Consider the following 13,944-nt stretch of genomic DNA (forward strand, 5'->3'; position numbering starts at 1 on the left):
TGTCTGGCAGGGGGCAAAACTGGAAGAACAAGGACCTCATCCCCAGGGTAACCTCTTCACCCCTGGCCTTTCCTTCCTGGAGATAACATCTAGGCCTCAATCGTGTTTCAGCTCTAGGCCCAGAAAAGCAGCAAAACCAGGTGGGCTATGCCAGAACTACCTGCAGTGACTAAAGACCCTCTGGCCTGGCCCTGACTAATCAGTGGACACCATGACCCTGAAAGGGCGCACCTGGAGAACTGATGAACATTCTGTTGAAACCCTCCCCTGAGACCTCCTCTAAGCTCCTGCCTGCAAGAGATAAAAGCCTCAACACAAAAGGACCCAGCATGCGTGTTCTCCCTCTGGGGAGAAGTCCTTGCCGTTCCCTTCTTCTTCCCCCACTTTATAGGCACATGTCTCCTAAACTGTAAGGCAGTGGGCAGCTGGTAGCTTGTCCCAGCTGGTCCCCTGAACCTGTTCTCAGGGCCCCCTTTTCTCTGACTTACCAGTGAGCTAAAGCAGCCAAGCCCTTTTATTGCCTCTATGCTGAGCCCTTCCTTGTTTTGCCATTCCCAGCTTTAATAAATGTATCCTCATATTCACCCGGACTTGTGTTGTGAAATCCTTCCTACATGAAGCCAAGAACCCACACACGACAGCTGGCCCTCAGCAGACCCGCATAGGCCAGACCCCTGTCCGGTGACAGGAGCAGCTCTGCCTTGTTACTTACTTGTTTCCCTCTACCTTTCTGTCAGTGTGGCAGTCAGACACCTTGGTCTCAGAAGGCATGCAGAGGCCTCTTACATCTACTCAGAGCCCTTCCCAGAAAGTGTTTCTACCGGAGGGGTTCATTTCCAGGTGGGGGACCCCTTGAATAGCCAGGAGGGGTGGAGGGACATCGAGACAGGCTTTGGCGAGTCTGGCAGTGGTGCCCTATTCCCCACGATGTGTGTCTTGGGAGCAAATGGGTTCCAGGGATATGTGCCAGGTGGCAATGCTGGTGGCTCGGGATCCCACTGGGACAGCAGCTGGCGTCTCGGGATCCCACTGGGACAGCAGCTGGCGTCTCTTTTGACTGTGACCACAGCCAGGGAGGTTGTACATTACCACCCAGGACTCAGCTGCATGTATGACACCACAGCAGAAGTTTCATCAAATGTATAAAACCCAGTTTGGGTGACAGGCCCGTATTTCCTCTTTTATTCTGTTCATCAAAGAAGAATAAATACTGGTCACATCCACCTGTTGATTTTTTTTTTTTTTTTGCTTTGACTCATATGTCACAATGTGTACTTTTGCAAAATGCTTCATGAGAATGTCTGTTCCGTGGGTGTGGGATCTTTGCCAGTTGCTCCCCGTATTCCTAGAGCAACCATGGCTGATTCTTCATTTTCTCTGCTTCCAAAGCACCTGTCCCACAGGTGCTGGGCTGTTTGTTCCCTACCCACTCCAAAACTTCTTTTTCTCATTTTGAGCATCTTTTCTTTCCTTTGCAGAATATGCCGAGTTTTTGCACTGCAAGTCCAAAAAGTTTACAGACTTTGAAGAAGTACGACAGGAGATTGAAGCAGAGACTGACAGGGTCACGGGGACCAACAAAGGCATCTCCCCAGTGCCCATCAACTTGCGGGTCTACTCGCCTCACGGTAGGCAGCATGAGCATGTACCTGTCTCGGGGGCAGAGGAAAGCTGACTCTGCTGGTCACGGGTCAAGTCGGCCTTATTATCGTGAAAAATATATCCCCTCATTTTCTTCATGTACACCCAACCCTCTTGATCTGTAGTTTCCCACTCCTGAAAGGAAGCTGGTACCGAGAAATGGATCTGAGCTCCAAGAAAAACAGCTGCTAGGAAGACTGTCAGGAGTGGTAGGGACTGGGGCAAATTGTAGCTGTATGGTCCCTATATTCATGTATCTTTTTAATTATAAGACATACTAATTGACATTTAGTATTCTGTTAGTTTCAGGTGTACAGCATGGTGGTTAGACATTTATATGACCTAGGTGATTCTGCTGAAAGTTTAGTATCCACCTAACACCACGCATAGTTATGACAATGTTATTGACTATATTCCCTATTCTGTACTTTGCATCCCCATGACTATTTTGTAATTGCCAATTTTTTATGTTCCTTTTAAAAGGACAAACATCACTTGGCTCCCAGGTGATGGTGGCCCATATGGTGACAAGTGAAACCAGCCTGATGCAGCCAGGTCTTTCAGCTTCTCAGGAGGATCTAGAAAGACTTCTTTGCACAATGTCCTGATTTTGAGACTCTGCATCATTTAAACAGAGCAGCCTGCGGTCATGTGCAGCCTCTGGCCCAGAGCACAGATTGCTAATTCAGACACCATGTGGGAAGTATTCCAGCAGACGCTAACTCGTTGGTGTGAGATCCTTGTGATAGTTCTAAAATTTAGTTTTGAATCAATTATGCCTGTAGATGGCTCATATTAAAAAATTACAAAAGAATATGCAGCAAAAATCCACCCTGGCCCCCAATATTACAAATACATTTTATGTTCTTTATAAATTATAATGCATATATAAGCATTTGTTAACATTTATATGTGTATGTATTTATATGAACATATACATATATATTTACTCAAATTGTAGCATCATATAAAAATCATTTATGCCTCTCTCTTTGTGTGTGAAAGCATCTCAGAGTGTGTTTCTTTTCAGAGTACTATCTCTTTGTTTTTAACGGTTCCTTGGTATTGGCTGAATCTTTGGGTTGAAATTTATTTAGCCATTTAAAGCAATTATGTTCTGCAGAGAGAGATGACCTCATTAGAAACCGTATCACTGAAATAGAGTAGATAGTGTCTTTTTTTTTTTAAGTATGTTTCCTTTTTAAAGATTTTATTTATTTATCTTTAGAGGGGAAGGGAAGGAGAGGGGGAGAGAAATATCAATGTATGGTTGCCTCTCATGCATCCCCTGCTGGGAACTGGCCTGCAACCCAGGCATGTGCCCTGACTGGGAATCGAACCGCTATACTCTGGTTCGCAGGCCCGTGCTCAATCCACTGAGCTACACCAGCCAGGGCAGATAGTGTCTTTAGGATAGAATTCTAGAAGGGGATTTACTGGATTAAAAGGTATCACCCGGCCCTGGCTGGTGTGGCTTCATTGGTTAGCACATCGTCCCACAGCTGAAAGGTTGTAGTTTTGATTCCCGGGCAGGGCACATACCTAGGTTGCAGATCAATCCCTGGTCCAGGCACATATGAGAGGCAACCAGGTGATGTTTCTCTTGCATACCAACATCTCTCTCTCTCTCTCTCTCTCTACTTCTCTCCCTTCCTTTTTCTCTAAAAACAATGAAAAAATGTCCTGGGGTGAGGATTAAAAAATTTAATTAAAAAAAAAAGTGTGACCCAGTTGGAGCAGCAGGAGGACTCCTGAGGCATGACCCTCTGGCACTTGGGGAAATGGGCTAAGTGGCTGAATGGGGCTATGTATGCCTCCCCTTCCCCGGCTCTGATGATTTTGCCCTTTGGTTTCCTTCCCAGTGTTGAACCTGACCCTCATTGACCTCCCGGGCATCACCAAGGTTCCAGTAGGAGACCAGCCCCCAGACATCGAGTACCAGATCAAGGAAATGATTTTGCAGTTCATCAGCCGAGAGAGCACCCTCATCCTCGCTGTCACCCCTGCCAACATGGACTTGGCCAACTCGGATGCCCTCAAGCTGGCCAAGGAGGTTGACCCCCAAGGTAACCACCAGATCCCACAGTAGCATCTTCCTCTTCCAGGTACCTTCAAGCACTGCGACTTGCCAGACAACCTTGATTCCAAGTCCCTCGTGTTCTCCTGGGTACATGGGCTCCCTAGGAAAAGGTCTGATAGAACATAGATTTCCCATGAGGACCAGCACTGCTGGAGGGCGTCCCCAAGGAGGCCATTGTGTGGCAGTTGGGCATTGCTCGTACATGATGGTCCCCACTTCGCCTGTGCTGAAAGCCAATTAGGGGAGTGGGAAGAGTCCAGTCCTCCCAGGGCACAGATGCAAGTCCAAATCCCATCTCTAAAAGTTCCTTATTCTCCTGAGGCTTGGTCCCCTTTCTGTCCAAATGGAAGCAGCAGTCCAGACTGCAGAATTGCTGAGAGGACTGGAGATGTCCCCATAGCTTCTCAGGGGCCAGGCAGGGGAGGTGAAAGAATGAGTTAATGAAGTAAATTTGGGCCCTCAGTACTAGTGGGAGACTGTGGCATCTCTGGCTAAAGGCATTGCAGGTCAGACTTTTCCAGTGGCCATTTATTCAGTAAGAAAATAAAAAGAGCCACAGGTGACCAGTTGCTATATGCAAAAAGGCTCTGTTTTGGCGTCGGGAACCTTGCAGGGGACAAAATTGACAGGGTCCCTGCCCCCAGGGAGCTGGTATTCTGATGGGGGTGATAGAGTCCAGCAAGGACATAAGCAAGTAGAATAATTTCTGGTAGATGTAAGCACTGGAAGAAAATAGGACCTTTTGAGAGTGGCTGGGATGGGAAAGGATCAGGAGCCTGTGAAGATGTGAAATTTTAGGCAAGACCAGAATAATAAAAAGAGGCAAAAATCCGGGAAAATAGACAGTAGATACTAAATAGGATGGGTTTAATTTGAGCCTGGGTTGCCCAAGACACATCGAGGAGGCTAGTGTGGCTGAAGCAGAGACAGCTAAAGGGAGGACAGGGGAAGTGAGGGCAGGGCTGGGGCCAGAGCTAGTTGAGCAGGACCTCGTGGGCAGCGATGAGAATCTGGGGTTTTTTTAGAGTGTTGGAGGTTTAGTGGAGTGTGACACACTGAAATATATTTTGCAAAATGCCCTCTAACTGCATGATTCGATAGTGCTTTGGAGGGAGTCGGGGGCCAGCAACGAGTTGGGGGTGACAGGTTTATGGCTTGCGCTCCCCAGTTTCTAGCCCTGAGTTGGGGGGTGTTTGGCTACCGACAGCCCTTTCCCACCCTGGACTACTGGGCCCTCAAAGTCCAGGGCTGTGTGCTGAGCATCTTTGTCCCGTGGGGGTTAGGCTGTTCTAGCTCCTCCTCAAGGTCATTCAATGTGTGCTTTTCCAGGAGCGGCTGCCCCTCCCCAGGGTCCCCACAGCATGCTTGTCTCCCAAATCTGCTCCCACAAAAAATGGGGTGCAACTGTGACAAAGATGTTGCAGAGGCTTGATCAGGTGGTGAGAAAATCTGAATGAATACAGTGAAGCACTGTTTGTAAACTTGTTGCTGGTATCCTGCCTTAAAAGAGGTATTTTTCTGCCTTTGAAAGTATTCATAATTTTTAATCACAAAATGCCACCATTGTAAAAACCTAAAAAGCATGACAGCTTCTCTTCCCTTGCAGAGATACTGGTAGCCACATTTGGTAGATATCCTTTCGGAGTTTGTTTTCCTCGTAAACTCACATTTTTAAAATGGGATGATATTTACTTATTTTTCTGTGATGTGTGTGTTTCCTTACTACCGTAGGGCTGTGCATACATAGCCATCCACAGGCACCCCGTTGTTGCCTTTTCTTTGTTCTTTAACAGCAGGCTGTTTTAGGTCTTTAATAAACAGTGGCTCAGCGACATTTGATGTTTTCAAAAGAGTTGGTGTCCCCTGGTCCCCTGCCCCTTCATGTCTCTCTACTTTGCTCCGCTTCTCTGCTCCGAACCAGGCATGAGCTTTGTGCAGTTCTGTAGCCGCAGTCCCTTTGCCCTCTGAGGATGCCAACTCGCAGTCATGCTGTTGCCCTCTCGATGCCTGCCTTGGTGTCCACTGGAGATCTCCCTGGGCCTCCCTTTGTGCCCTGAGTGTCATACACTTGTATGTAACATGTGGTTGGCACACAGCCGGCCCTCAGGCTCTGCCACTGGAGGTTCATCTGCAGGTTCCAGGCTTTGCTAGGAGGTTCCTCTTGATTCTGAGTGACCAGGGAGGGGCAGAATTCTGTGGGTGGCATCCAGAGTAGAATTCTGGCCATTCAGGTGAAAGGTGCTCCAGAAACAGTAGCCCTGGTTTGGTATTGTGTTGGGGCTTTGCACACGGAGAGCACAGCATAGAACCTCTGCCCTGGGAGTGCAGTGGGGTTTACTTGGACCCTGCAGCAGCAGGACGAGGTCACTGGTCATACAAATGATGATGATGATGGAAGCCAGTGTTTATTGACTGAACATTTGCCATGCATCAGATTTATTCTTATGATCGACCCCCTGAGACTGGTGCTATTGCTGTCTTCATGTGGCATGAGGGAAACTAAGTCCAGCTAGGTGACATTGTAGCTTGTCCCAGGTAATACGGCAGTCAGGGTGGAGAGTCAGTTGGACCCGTGGTGGCCTGAGGTTTCTTCCTGTTAGTGCCCTTGACCTCTGGGCTCTTTCAGGCCTGCGGACCATTGGTGTCATCACGAAACTCGACCTGATGGACGAGGGCACCGATGCCAGGGATGTCCTGGAGAACAAGCTGCTCCCCTTGAGAAGAGGTATGGCTGGGTGGGGAGCTGAGGGCTATGGGGTGGGGCATTGGGAGGCCATAGAGCCTGGAAGGGCAGACCTGGGGGGCCACGGGGAGGGCAGGAAAGATAGGTGGGGTGGAGCAGAAGAGCTGGTGCACCCCTGCTTTTTTAAAACAAAATTTGTTTTTGTCGTTCTCATTACCGAAACCTCAGCAAATGCTCCCAGATACATTTCCCCACTGTCCAGAAGTCACTGCTTTCTGTTTGTATACATTTTTCAATTACACAGTTAACACCCACCTATACAGACAACATGAGAAAACAAATACAGTTGAACTGCACATGTTCAGTATATATGGATTTTTTACACTGACCCGCACAGTTTAAACCCATGTTCAAGGGTCAGTTCCTGCTGGGAATCCACGTATGTGGAGCGCTGGCTGTAGTTATATGTGGGCTTCAGCTGCACTGGAGGTAGGCGCCCCTAGCCCCCTGCATTGTTCAAGGGTCAACTGTATATAGAAAGAAGAAACCAAAATCACCCCCAGCCTAATTCCTCCAGAGCCACTAGTTCATACTTTGTGGCTCTACTTCCAAAAAGTTCCTAAGAATTTGTAACTTTTATTAATTTTCATACTTTTACAAACATTTCTGTCACATTCTTGAAAGTAGAGTGGACCCAGCCTTGATGGTTACTGCCACACAGCTAATCTTGAATCTCCCACATGTCCTCGCCCCCGTTGTCATTTTCTTCCTGGGGGATTATAAAGCAAATCCTGGGCATCATATCATTTTACACATAAGTATCTCAGTTTTTGTTTGAACAGCTCCCTCTCCCAGCCCCTTTGTTTTTTTCCTCTGACATTCACTTGTGAAAGAAACCAGATCACAGCCCACACTCAGGATCTGGCCAGTGGTAGTGCCCTGTAAACTGGTAATTAGATCTCGACAGAGGCCTGATTAGGCTCAGTTGTAGGTTTAGATCTTCTTATAGGAGTAACCCAAGTATTTTTATTTCCAAAGAATGAGTAACAAACATTAAGTGTCTGTTATGTACTAGGCATTGTTCTAAGCTCTTGATGTATAAGAGCCCACTTAATTCCGGGAAAAGCCAACATTGTGGTTCTAGTCTCATCCCTATTTTACGGATGAAGACACTGAGGCACGAAGAGGCCAAACCCCTTGCCCCAGCTCACGCAACCAGCAAGTGGCAGAGCTGGCTTTGAATGCCAGCCCCCTAGCACCATGATGCTTTGTGACCTGATTTTCCATGTCATGTAGCTAAATAGCGGAACATTTCCCCGTAACAGGCGAATGTTCAAGATGACTTCAAAAGGTCCCATGGAGTCCCTTGTATGGGGGTGTGGGGGCAGATTGTTATTCATTCCCCATTTGTTGAACACTTAGGTTGGTTCTGTTTTTTTCCTCTGTGGTGCAGGTTGACTCCCCATGTAGGTCTTTGGTTTTTTTAAGCCATTTCTTCATTAATTACTGCTGCCTTTCCCATTTCTTCCATGTGGGATCAGCTCTCAGCAGCGGGCACCTTCTGGGTCTTGCATCTTGCTGATACCAGTTTGGTTTTATCTTTTGCTCCCAGGGTTTCCTTGCTTGATGTCTGGGATAGCCATGGGGGAAACATTCAGACCTTGACTTGCCCTTTCCCCCAGCACTGCTGAGACACTGATGAGAGGCGGCCCTAGATTGATAGCGGTCAGGAGCAAAATTCAAAGGCCTTTGTGGCTGTGAGGTTCAGAGGCTGAAGAGCAAATCTGTGCCAGAGGTTTAGGAAGGAAGGGTCAGTGCTGAAGAGGAAAGCAGACCCCATCTGTCCCCATACCCTCCACTGGCGATCCAACCCTCTGCTCCCTTGCATATGTAGGACCACCATCGTAGACTCTGAGGGACACTAGCTGTGCTCTGCATTGCCGTCTGAGTGGCTGGATGTGTTGACCTCCTCACCTTCCTTCCTCCCCACTCAACTGTTTCTTGTGTCTCCTCTCCTCTGTCTTCCTGTCTGTTTCCAAGGAAGTGCCTCTTCCTGTCTCCAGTCATGCTTCCTTCCAACTTAAGACCTCAGGCTCTCTCTCAGTTTTCTCCTCTTGCCCCGCAGTTTTCGGAATTCCTCCAGTGGGATCCTTTTTCTTGGCTTATGAAAGACTCACCAGCAGCACCTTTAGAGGAACCAAAACCTAAGCCACACTCCATTCTGCCCCCACTGTTTCCTTCTGCTCCCGATGATAGGGATGATAGAGACCTTGGGCTTCTCGTGGATCTGGGTTCTGATCTGCATTCTCCTACTGATCCTTTCTGAGACCTTTGTGAGTGACCCTACTTTGGCCTGCCTTGGTTCCCTCATCCATAAAATGGGTATGATGACAGACAGGGAGAGGACGAAAATCGGGTCTGCGTAAGACTTGGCCAGTGCCACTCCCCTTCTCTCCAAAAGGAGCTTTGCACCAGACCGCCCCTGCCCGGAGAATGGGCATAAATACGTATGTTGTATCACTTCAGGTCTTTTGCCACCTATCTCCAGTCTACTTTTCCAGCTTTAATTATATTAATGGCAACGAATAACTGCCTCTGTTCATTGAGTGCCTACCATTTGTCAGCCACCAGGCTAAGTTCTTTATTTCCCACAACACCCATTTGTACATCTGTATTGCTTGGTGCCTCGTGTCCAAGCTCTGGGCTCCCAACTGTTCTGGCTTCTCTTTTTTCCCTACTTCTTTATGTTTTTCTCTGTCTAGTCCTAATTTCCAAATATGGCAAATCTTTTCATGCTAGCATTTTTATTATAAAAAATAAATTCTCACACTTGGGAAAAATCCAAAATGGCACCGAAGGCTTTTCCTTGAGGAGACTGTCTCTCAACCCTTTTCCCCCAGCCCCATTTCTCATGTATTCATAGTTAACTCTTCCTTGGATTTCATTCAGAAAATTTTAATATAAATACCTTCATTTTTAAAACTAGCTCATGTTGTCTTCAAGTGCTTCTGTAGTTTTATATTTTGTGTATCCCTTGAGGATTAATTTAGGTAGGTACCCAGCTTTGCCAACAGCAACCATTGAATAGTTCACTTTTCCTTTCACTGCATTTGAAGTGTTAGCTATTAGTTCCCCGGTTGCTGGGTATGGTTTTGGACTTTCTATTCATTCCATTCATCTCTGTGGACATACATGCCCCAGTATACCCAACCCTTTCCAATGTAACAGCTTTAGAATAGGTTTTATTGTCTGGCAGTATTAGCTGTCCCCCAATTGCCCTTCTTTTTGATATTTGTTTTCCTTATCTATCTTTATTTATTTATTTAAGATTTTACTTATTTATTTTTAGAGAGGGAAAAGGAGGGGGGAAGAGAGGGAGAGAAACATGAGTGTGTGGTTGCCTCTCACGTGCCCCCTACTGGGGACCTGGCCTGCAACTCAAGCATGTGCCCTGACTGGGAATGGAGCTGACAACCCCTTGGTTTGCAGGCCAGAACTCAATCCACTGAGCCCATCAGCCAGGGCATCTTACCTGTCTTTAAAGCTCAGTTTGTTGATTTGACCTTCTATAAGGCTTGTCCCTATCCACTCCCCTCACACAGGCTGGATGTAGTCTCTCCTTCCAGACACGTGTTGGCTTTTCAGGACAGCACACTGTGTTTGTGTTCTTCGTGATGCTTCTAAGTAATGCATGTAGCTTGTAACCTGGTATGTCAGAGACTCATAAGAGAGAATCCACGTACTCACTTGTACCTTGCTCAGCTCTGTACCTGAGCTGCAGTGAGCACCTGGGCACCTTGGCTTGCCTGTCAGTGGCCCGGCCTTGACCCTCTCTCCCTGCAGGCTACATTGGTGTGGTGAACCGCAGCCAGAAGGACATCGAGGGCAAGAAAGACATTCGTGCAGCATTGGCAGCTGAGAGGAAGTTCTTTCTCTCCCACCCAGCCTACCGGCACATGGCTGATCGCATGGGCACCCCGCACCTGCAGAAGTCTCTGAATCAGGTATGGCAGTGGTTTCCTGCTGCTGCCCGTGCTGTGCACTGCACAGATCTGCCATCCACAATGATGCCGGCCTTGGTCCAGAGCAGCTCTTGTTTTAGCAGAATGGGTTCAATCCACCTTTGATTCATGGCTTGGTGAAGAGTATATGTTCAGTAAATTGGCACCAGTTATATTACCATTGTTACTATTATGATTTCTGTATTTCAGTTATTTAGGCACATACCCAGAAGTTTGCATTTAGTTCCTTAGGTTGGTGACCTGGCTCATGAATGCGTGGCCTGAACCAAAGCAGGCAGCTAAGTGTGAAGAATTCAGACCCTGATCCTCTTGGGTACAAAAAAAGCCCAGGCCAGCTTCTGACTAGGTGGCCCTGGGCCAGGGCCCAGCCTCTCCAGGCCTCCCTCATTTGAGAATCACTGCCATCCTTGTCCCCTCAGACGCATCTCATCTACAGAGTGTCAGTGCACACGCTGTGTAAAATGCAGCGTGCACCAAAATGCTGGCAGCTCCAGTAGTTCACTATTTTTCTATCTTTATTTTTGCATGTGGGTAATTATATTCACAGGGTTCATAACAAAACCAGTATGAAACAGCATACAGTGCAGTGCCCTGTCTGCCCCTTCCCTCCTACTCACAGCTTGGTACTGCTTGGCTTCCTGTCCATAAAAGCCGAAAAGACTTTCAAGAATCACATACTGTCTTCCTTACCATAAATGATGACATAACATAGTCATGGATGCCCCTTTGAGGTTTTGGTTTGTTTTGCTCAGCAGTTTCTCTAAGAGCTCTGTCAATGTTGAAAAATGTCATCGCTATCTTTTGTGGCTGTAGTATTCCTTAAGCACATGGGCCCTACTCTGTTTAACCAGTCACACTTTAGAAGCCACTGGGATGGCTTCTTATCTTTCTAGTCAGTGAAAGGCAGATGTTAATAACATCATTTTGTATATGTGCCAATTTACTCCAAGTCCCTGATGGGAAATTATGAAGCCACACTGTAAAAGGCAGTGACCGTTCTTAAGAGCTGTCCTGATTTGTTCATCTGGGGTTGCAAGGCGATGTCCCCTTGATGCTTTATGGCACCTTTCTGGGTTGTAGCAGAGTGACAGTCTGAGAGTCACTCCTTCATATCCACCATGGGGACACAGGGGCAACCCGAGAGCAGGGCTCTGTATTCTGGGAAGGCAGATTTCTTATGGGGTGGACAGACTTGGAAGTCACCAGATGAATGCTCAGTCAAGTGTTAGGTAGTGGTGGCGGCCAGAAAGGGAGGGGGCACAGAGAAGGAAGGGAGAGGCAACAGCTCAGGGGAGCAAAGAAGAGAGGAAGTATCCAAACGGAGGGCCCCTCCAGGAAAGGAAGTGGGTCTGCCTGGGCAGAGGGGTGGAGGATCAGGAAGGGAAGTAAAAGTCTGCTGCAGGCCGCTGGGGCCTCCTGTGAGCCCACAGTTCAGCTGAGGGCCTGGCCTCACATCAGATGCTTCCTGGAGTGGTGCCCCCCCCCACTCCTCTGTTTCCCCTGAGTTCCATGAAGCGGCCCCAGTGCCTAGGATGCTGTTGGAGGCCAGAGTGGTCTGCAAGAGCACGTAGCCCACCCTGAGGAACCTGCAGTTCCCACAGAGGGGGCTTTAGGCAGACCTCCTGGTTATAAAGGACTTGGTGGTAGCCAAGGTGCATACCACAGAGTGTGATGCTCCTTCACGCCTTGTGTCTACCTTGATGTATATTTTGTAAGTTCTTTTCTACTGTAGGCAGATGGTAACAAAAGGCCGCTTTTCACTTTCAGGGTATTAGATGATTGTATGGCTTTTGGTTTGCCCTTCCTTCCTCCCACCCAACTTCTCTTTGTCCCTTCCTTCCCTTCTCACCTTCTCTCCCCCCTCTCCCTCCCTTTCTCTCTCTCTTTTAACTCCTCCCTCCCTTATAATAGTAAACAACAAAAAAAGTCATACAGCCCAAATATAGTGACTCCCACTTCGTCCCATTCCATGAAGCAGCCAGCGTCATTTCCTGGGCTCGCTTCTAGAGACACTCAAGGCCCAGAGGGCCGATGTGTCTATATTGCCCTCCTCTGTCCCTCCTTCCTGCCTTTCTTTTTCCATCTACTTCCCTTTTTTCTTCTTTCTTTTCTCCACCTGAACAGGAAGGTATTTACCCACCGCTCTGTATCTGGCTTTTTCTTTAACAACACATCTCGAGACTCATTCCCTAAGCTTTTCTGCACTACTGTCTCCTTTTGAAACTTAAGAATAAAGACAAAATCCACATGATGCAAGAGCAGAGCAGTAGAGAGGAAAGGGGGGCTGCGGTAAAAGCTCTCCTTCTGCCTACCTGCATCATTCTGCCTTTTTCTTTTAACTTTGTTTCTCATGAATCTTCTTTTTTCTGTTCCTGCGAATGAACACATGTTCTTACTTTCTCCTTGTCTTTCAAAGAAGGGTGATGCATACATTTCATACCTTTTGGGGTGAGCTATTTCCCATTCAGCTTGTAGGGCCCATCCCTGTGTCTGTGTACCCACCCCATGTCCCGCCTTCCACATGTATTGTCTGTTACCCATCGCATGGTCCTGTGGTGGCCTCCTGGGCTTTTCACTGAGCAGCACTTGTGGGAGACTCCTCCCGGTCTGCACACATGTCCTTGCACATCGTTATATGTATTTTATGGTGTGGACACCCCGATTAATCTGTGCTACAAAGGTCTGTGGGATGTTCTCAGCCTCTCCCTGCTCTGTGTTCAAGTGTAACTCCAGCTGATGTTGTGTTGCTTTCTGTTGAAGCTGGGGGTGTGTTGGACCTGGACCTTTCTGCATTGACCTCTGACCTCTCTCCTGCAGCAACTGACCAACCACATCCGGGAGTCACTGCCAACCTTGCGCAGCAAGCTGCAGAGCCAGCTGTTATCCCTGGAGAAGGAAGTGGAGGAATATAAGAACTTCCGGCCCGATGACCCCACACGTAAAACCAAAGCCCTGCTGCAGTACGTGTGTCTCCCTCTAGCCCCTCAGCCTGGCTCACCGCGGCCTTCACCCAGCCACAGGGTTTCCAGTCTAGGCTGGTCACTGATCCTCACTCATTCCTCTGTTCATTCTGCGGACAGTTCCCAAAGTGTGTGCCAGGCCCTGTCCTGAGAACTGGGGTCACCACAGAGAATGAGGCAGATGCTCATTCCTGCCCCATGTGTTTAGAAAGGAGAGGGGGGGGGAAGATGAGACTAAATAAGTAAATAAGTAAATGTGTAGTGTGCGAATGGCAAAGATACAGTGTGGGGAAGGGCCTGGAGAGCACCAGGGGGAGACAGTCAGGCAAAGCCCTGAGGAGGTGAGGGAGGAAGCCACGTAGAGCTCTGATGAGGCTCCGGCCAGTGTAAGCACCCTGAGGCAGGACCGTGTCCAGCATGTTGGAGGTCCATGTGGCTCGAGCAGAGTGAGCGAGGGAGAGTGGGAAGAGGTGATGGCAGAGTGTGCAGGGCCTTGTGGACCATGGGGAGAACTTTGGCTCTTGCACTGAGTTATGCTTGATTCTGAACAGAAGAGGA

At 48.1% G+C, this 13,944-nt stretch overlaps 1 protein-coding gene across 12 annotated transcripts in view; it reads left to right on the forward strand.

The window, feature by feature from the left end:
• The window catches only part of DNM2 (dynamin 2), a 90,545-nt gene that overhangs the window by 39,853 nt on the left and 36,748 nt on the right, over positions 1–13,944 (forward strand). For all 12 annotated transcript variants that reach the window (XM_053658574.1, XM_037153953.2, XM_053658570.1 and 9 more), the window contains exons 3-7: positions 1,479–1,628; positions 3,504–3,707; positions 6,348–6,446; positions 10,248–10,408; positions 13,244–13,386. In XM_053658574.1, the coding sequence (XP_053514549.1) occupies positions 1,479–1,628; positions 3,504–3,707; positions 6,348–6,446; positions 10,248–10,408; positions 13,244–13,386 (757 nt within the window). The remainder of the gene's footprint in view (positions 1–1,478; positions 1,629–3,503; positions 3,708–6,347; positions 6,447–10,247; positions 10,409–13,243; positions 13,387–13,944) is intronic.

Source organism: Artibeus jamaicensis, unplaced genomic scaffold, assembly GCF_021234435.1.
Source record: "Artibeus jamaicensis isolate MK-2021 breed Jamaican fruit bat unplaced genomic scaffold, CSHL_Jam_final scaffold_537, whole genome shotgun sequence".
Taxonomy (NCBI): Eukaryota; Metazoa; Chordata; class Mammalia; order Chiroptera; family Phyllostomidae; genus Artibeus; species Artibeus jamaicensis.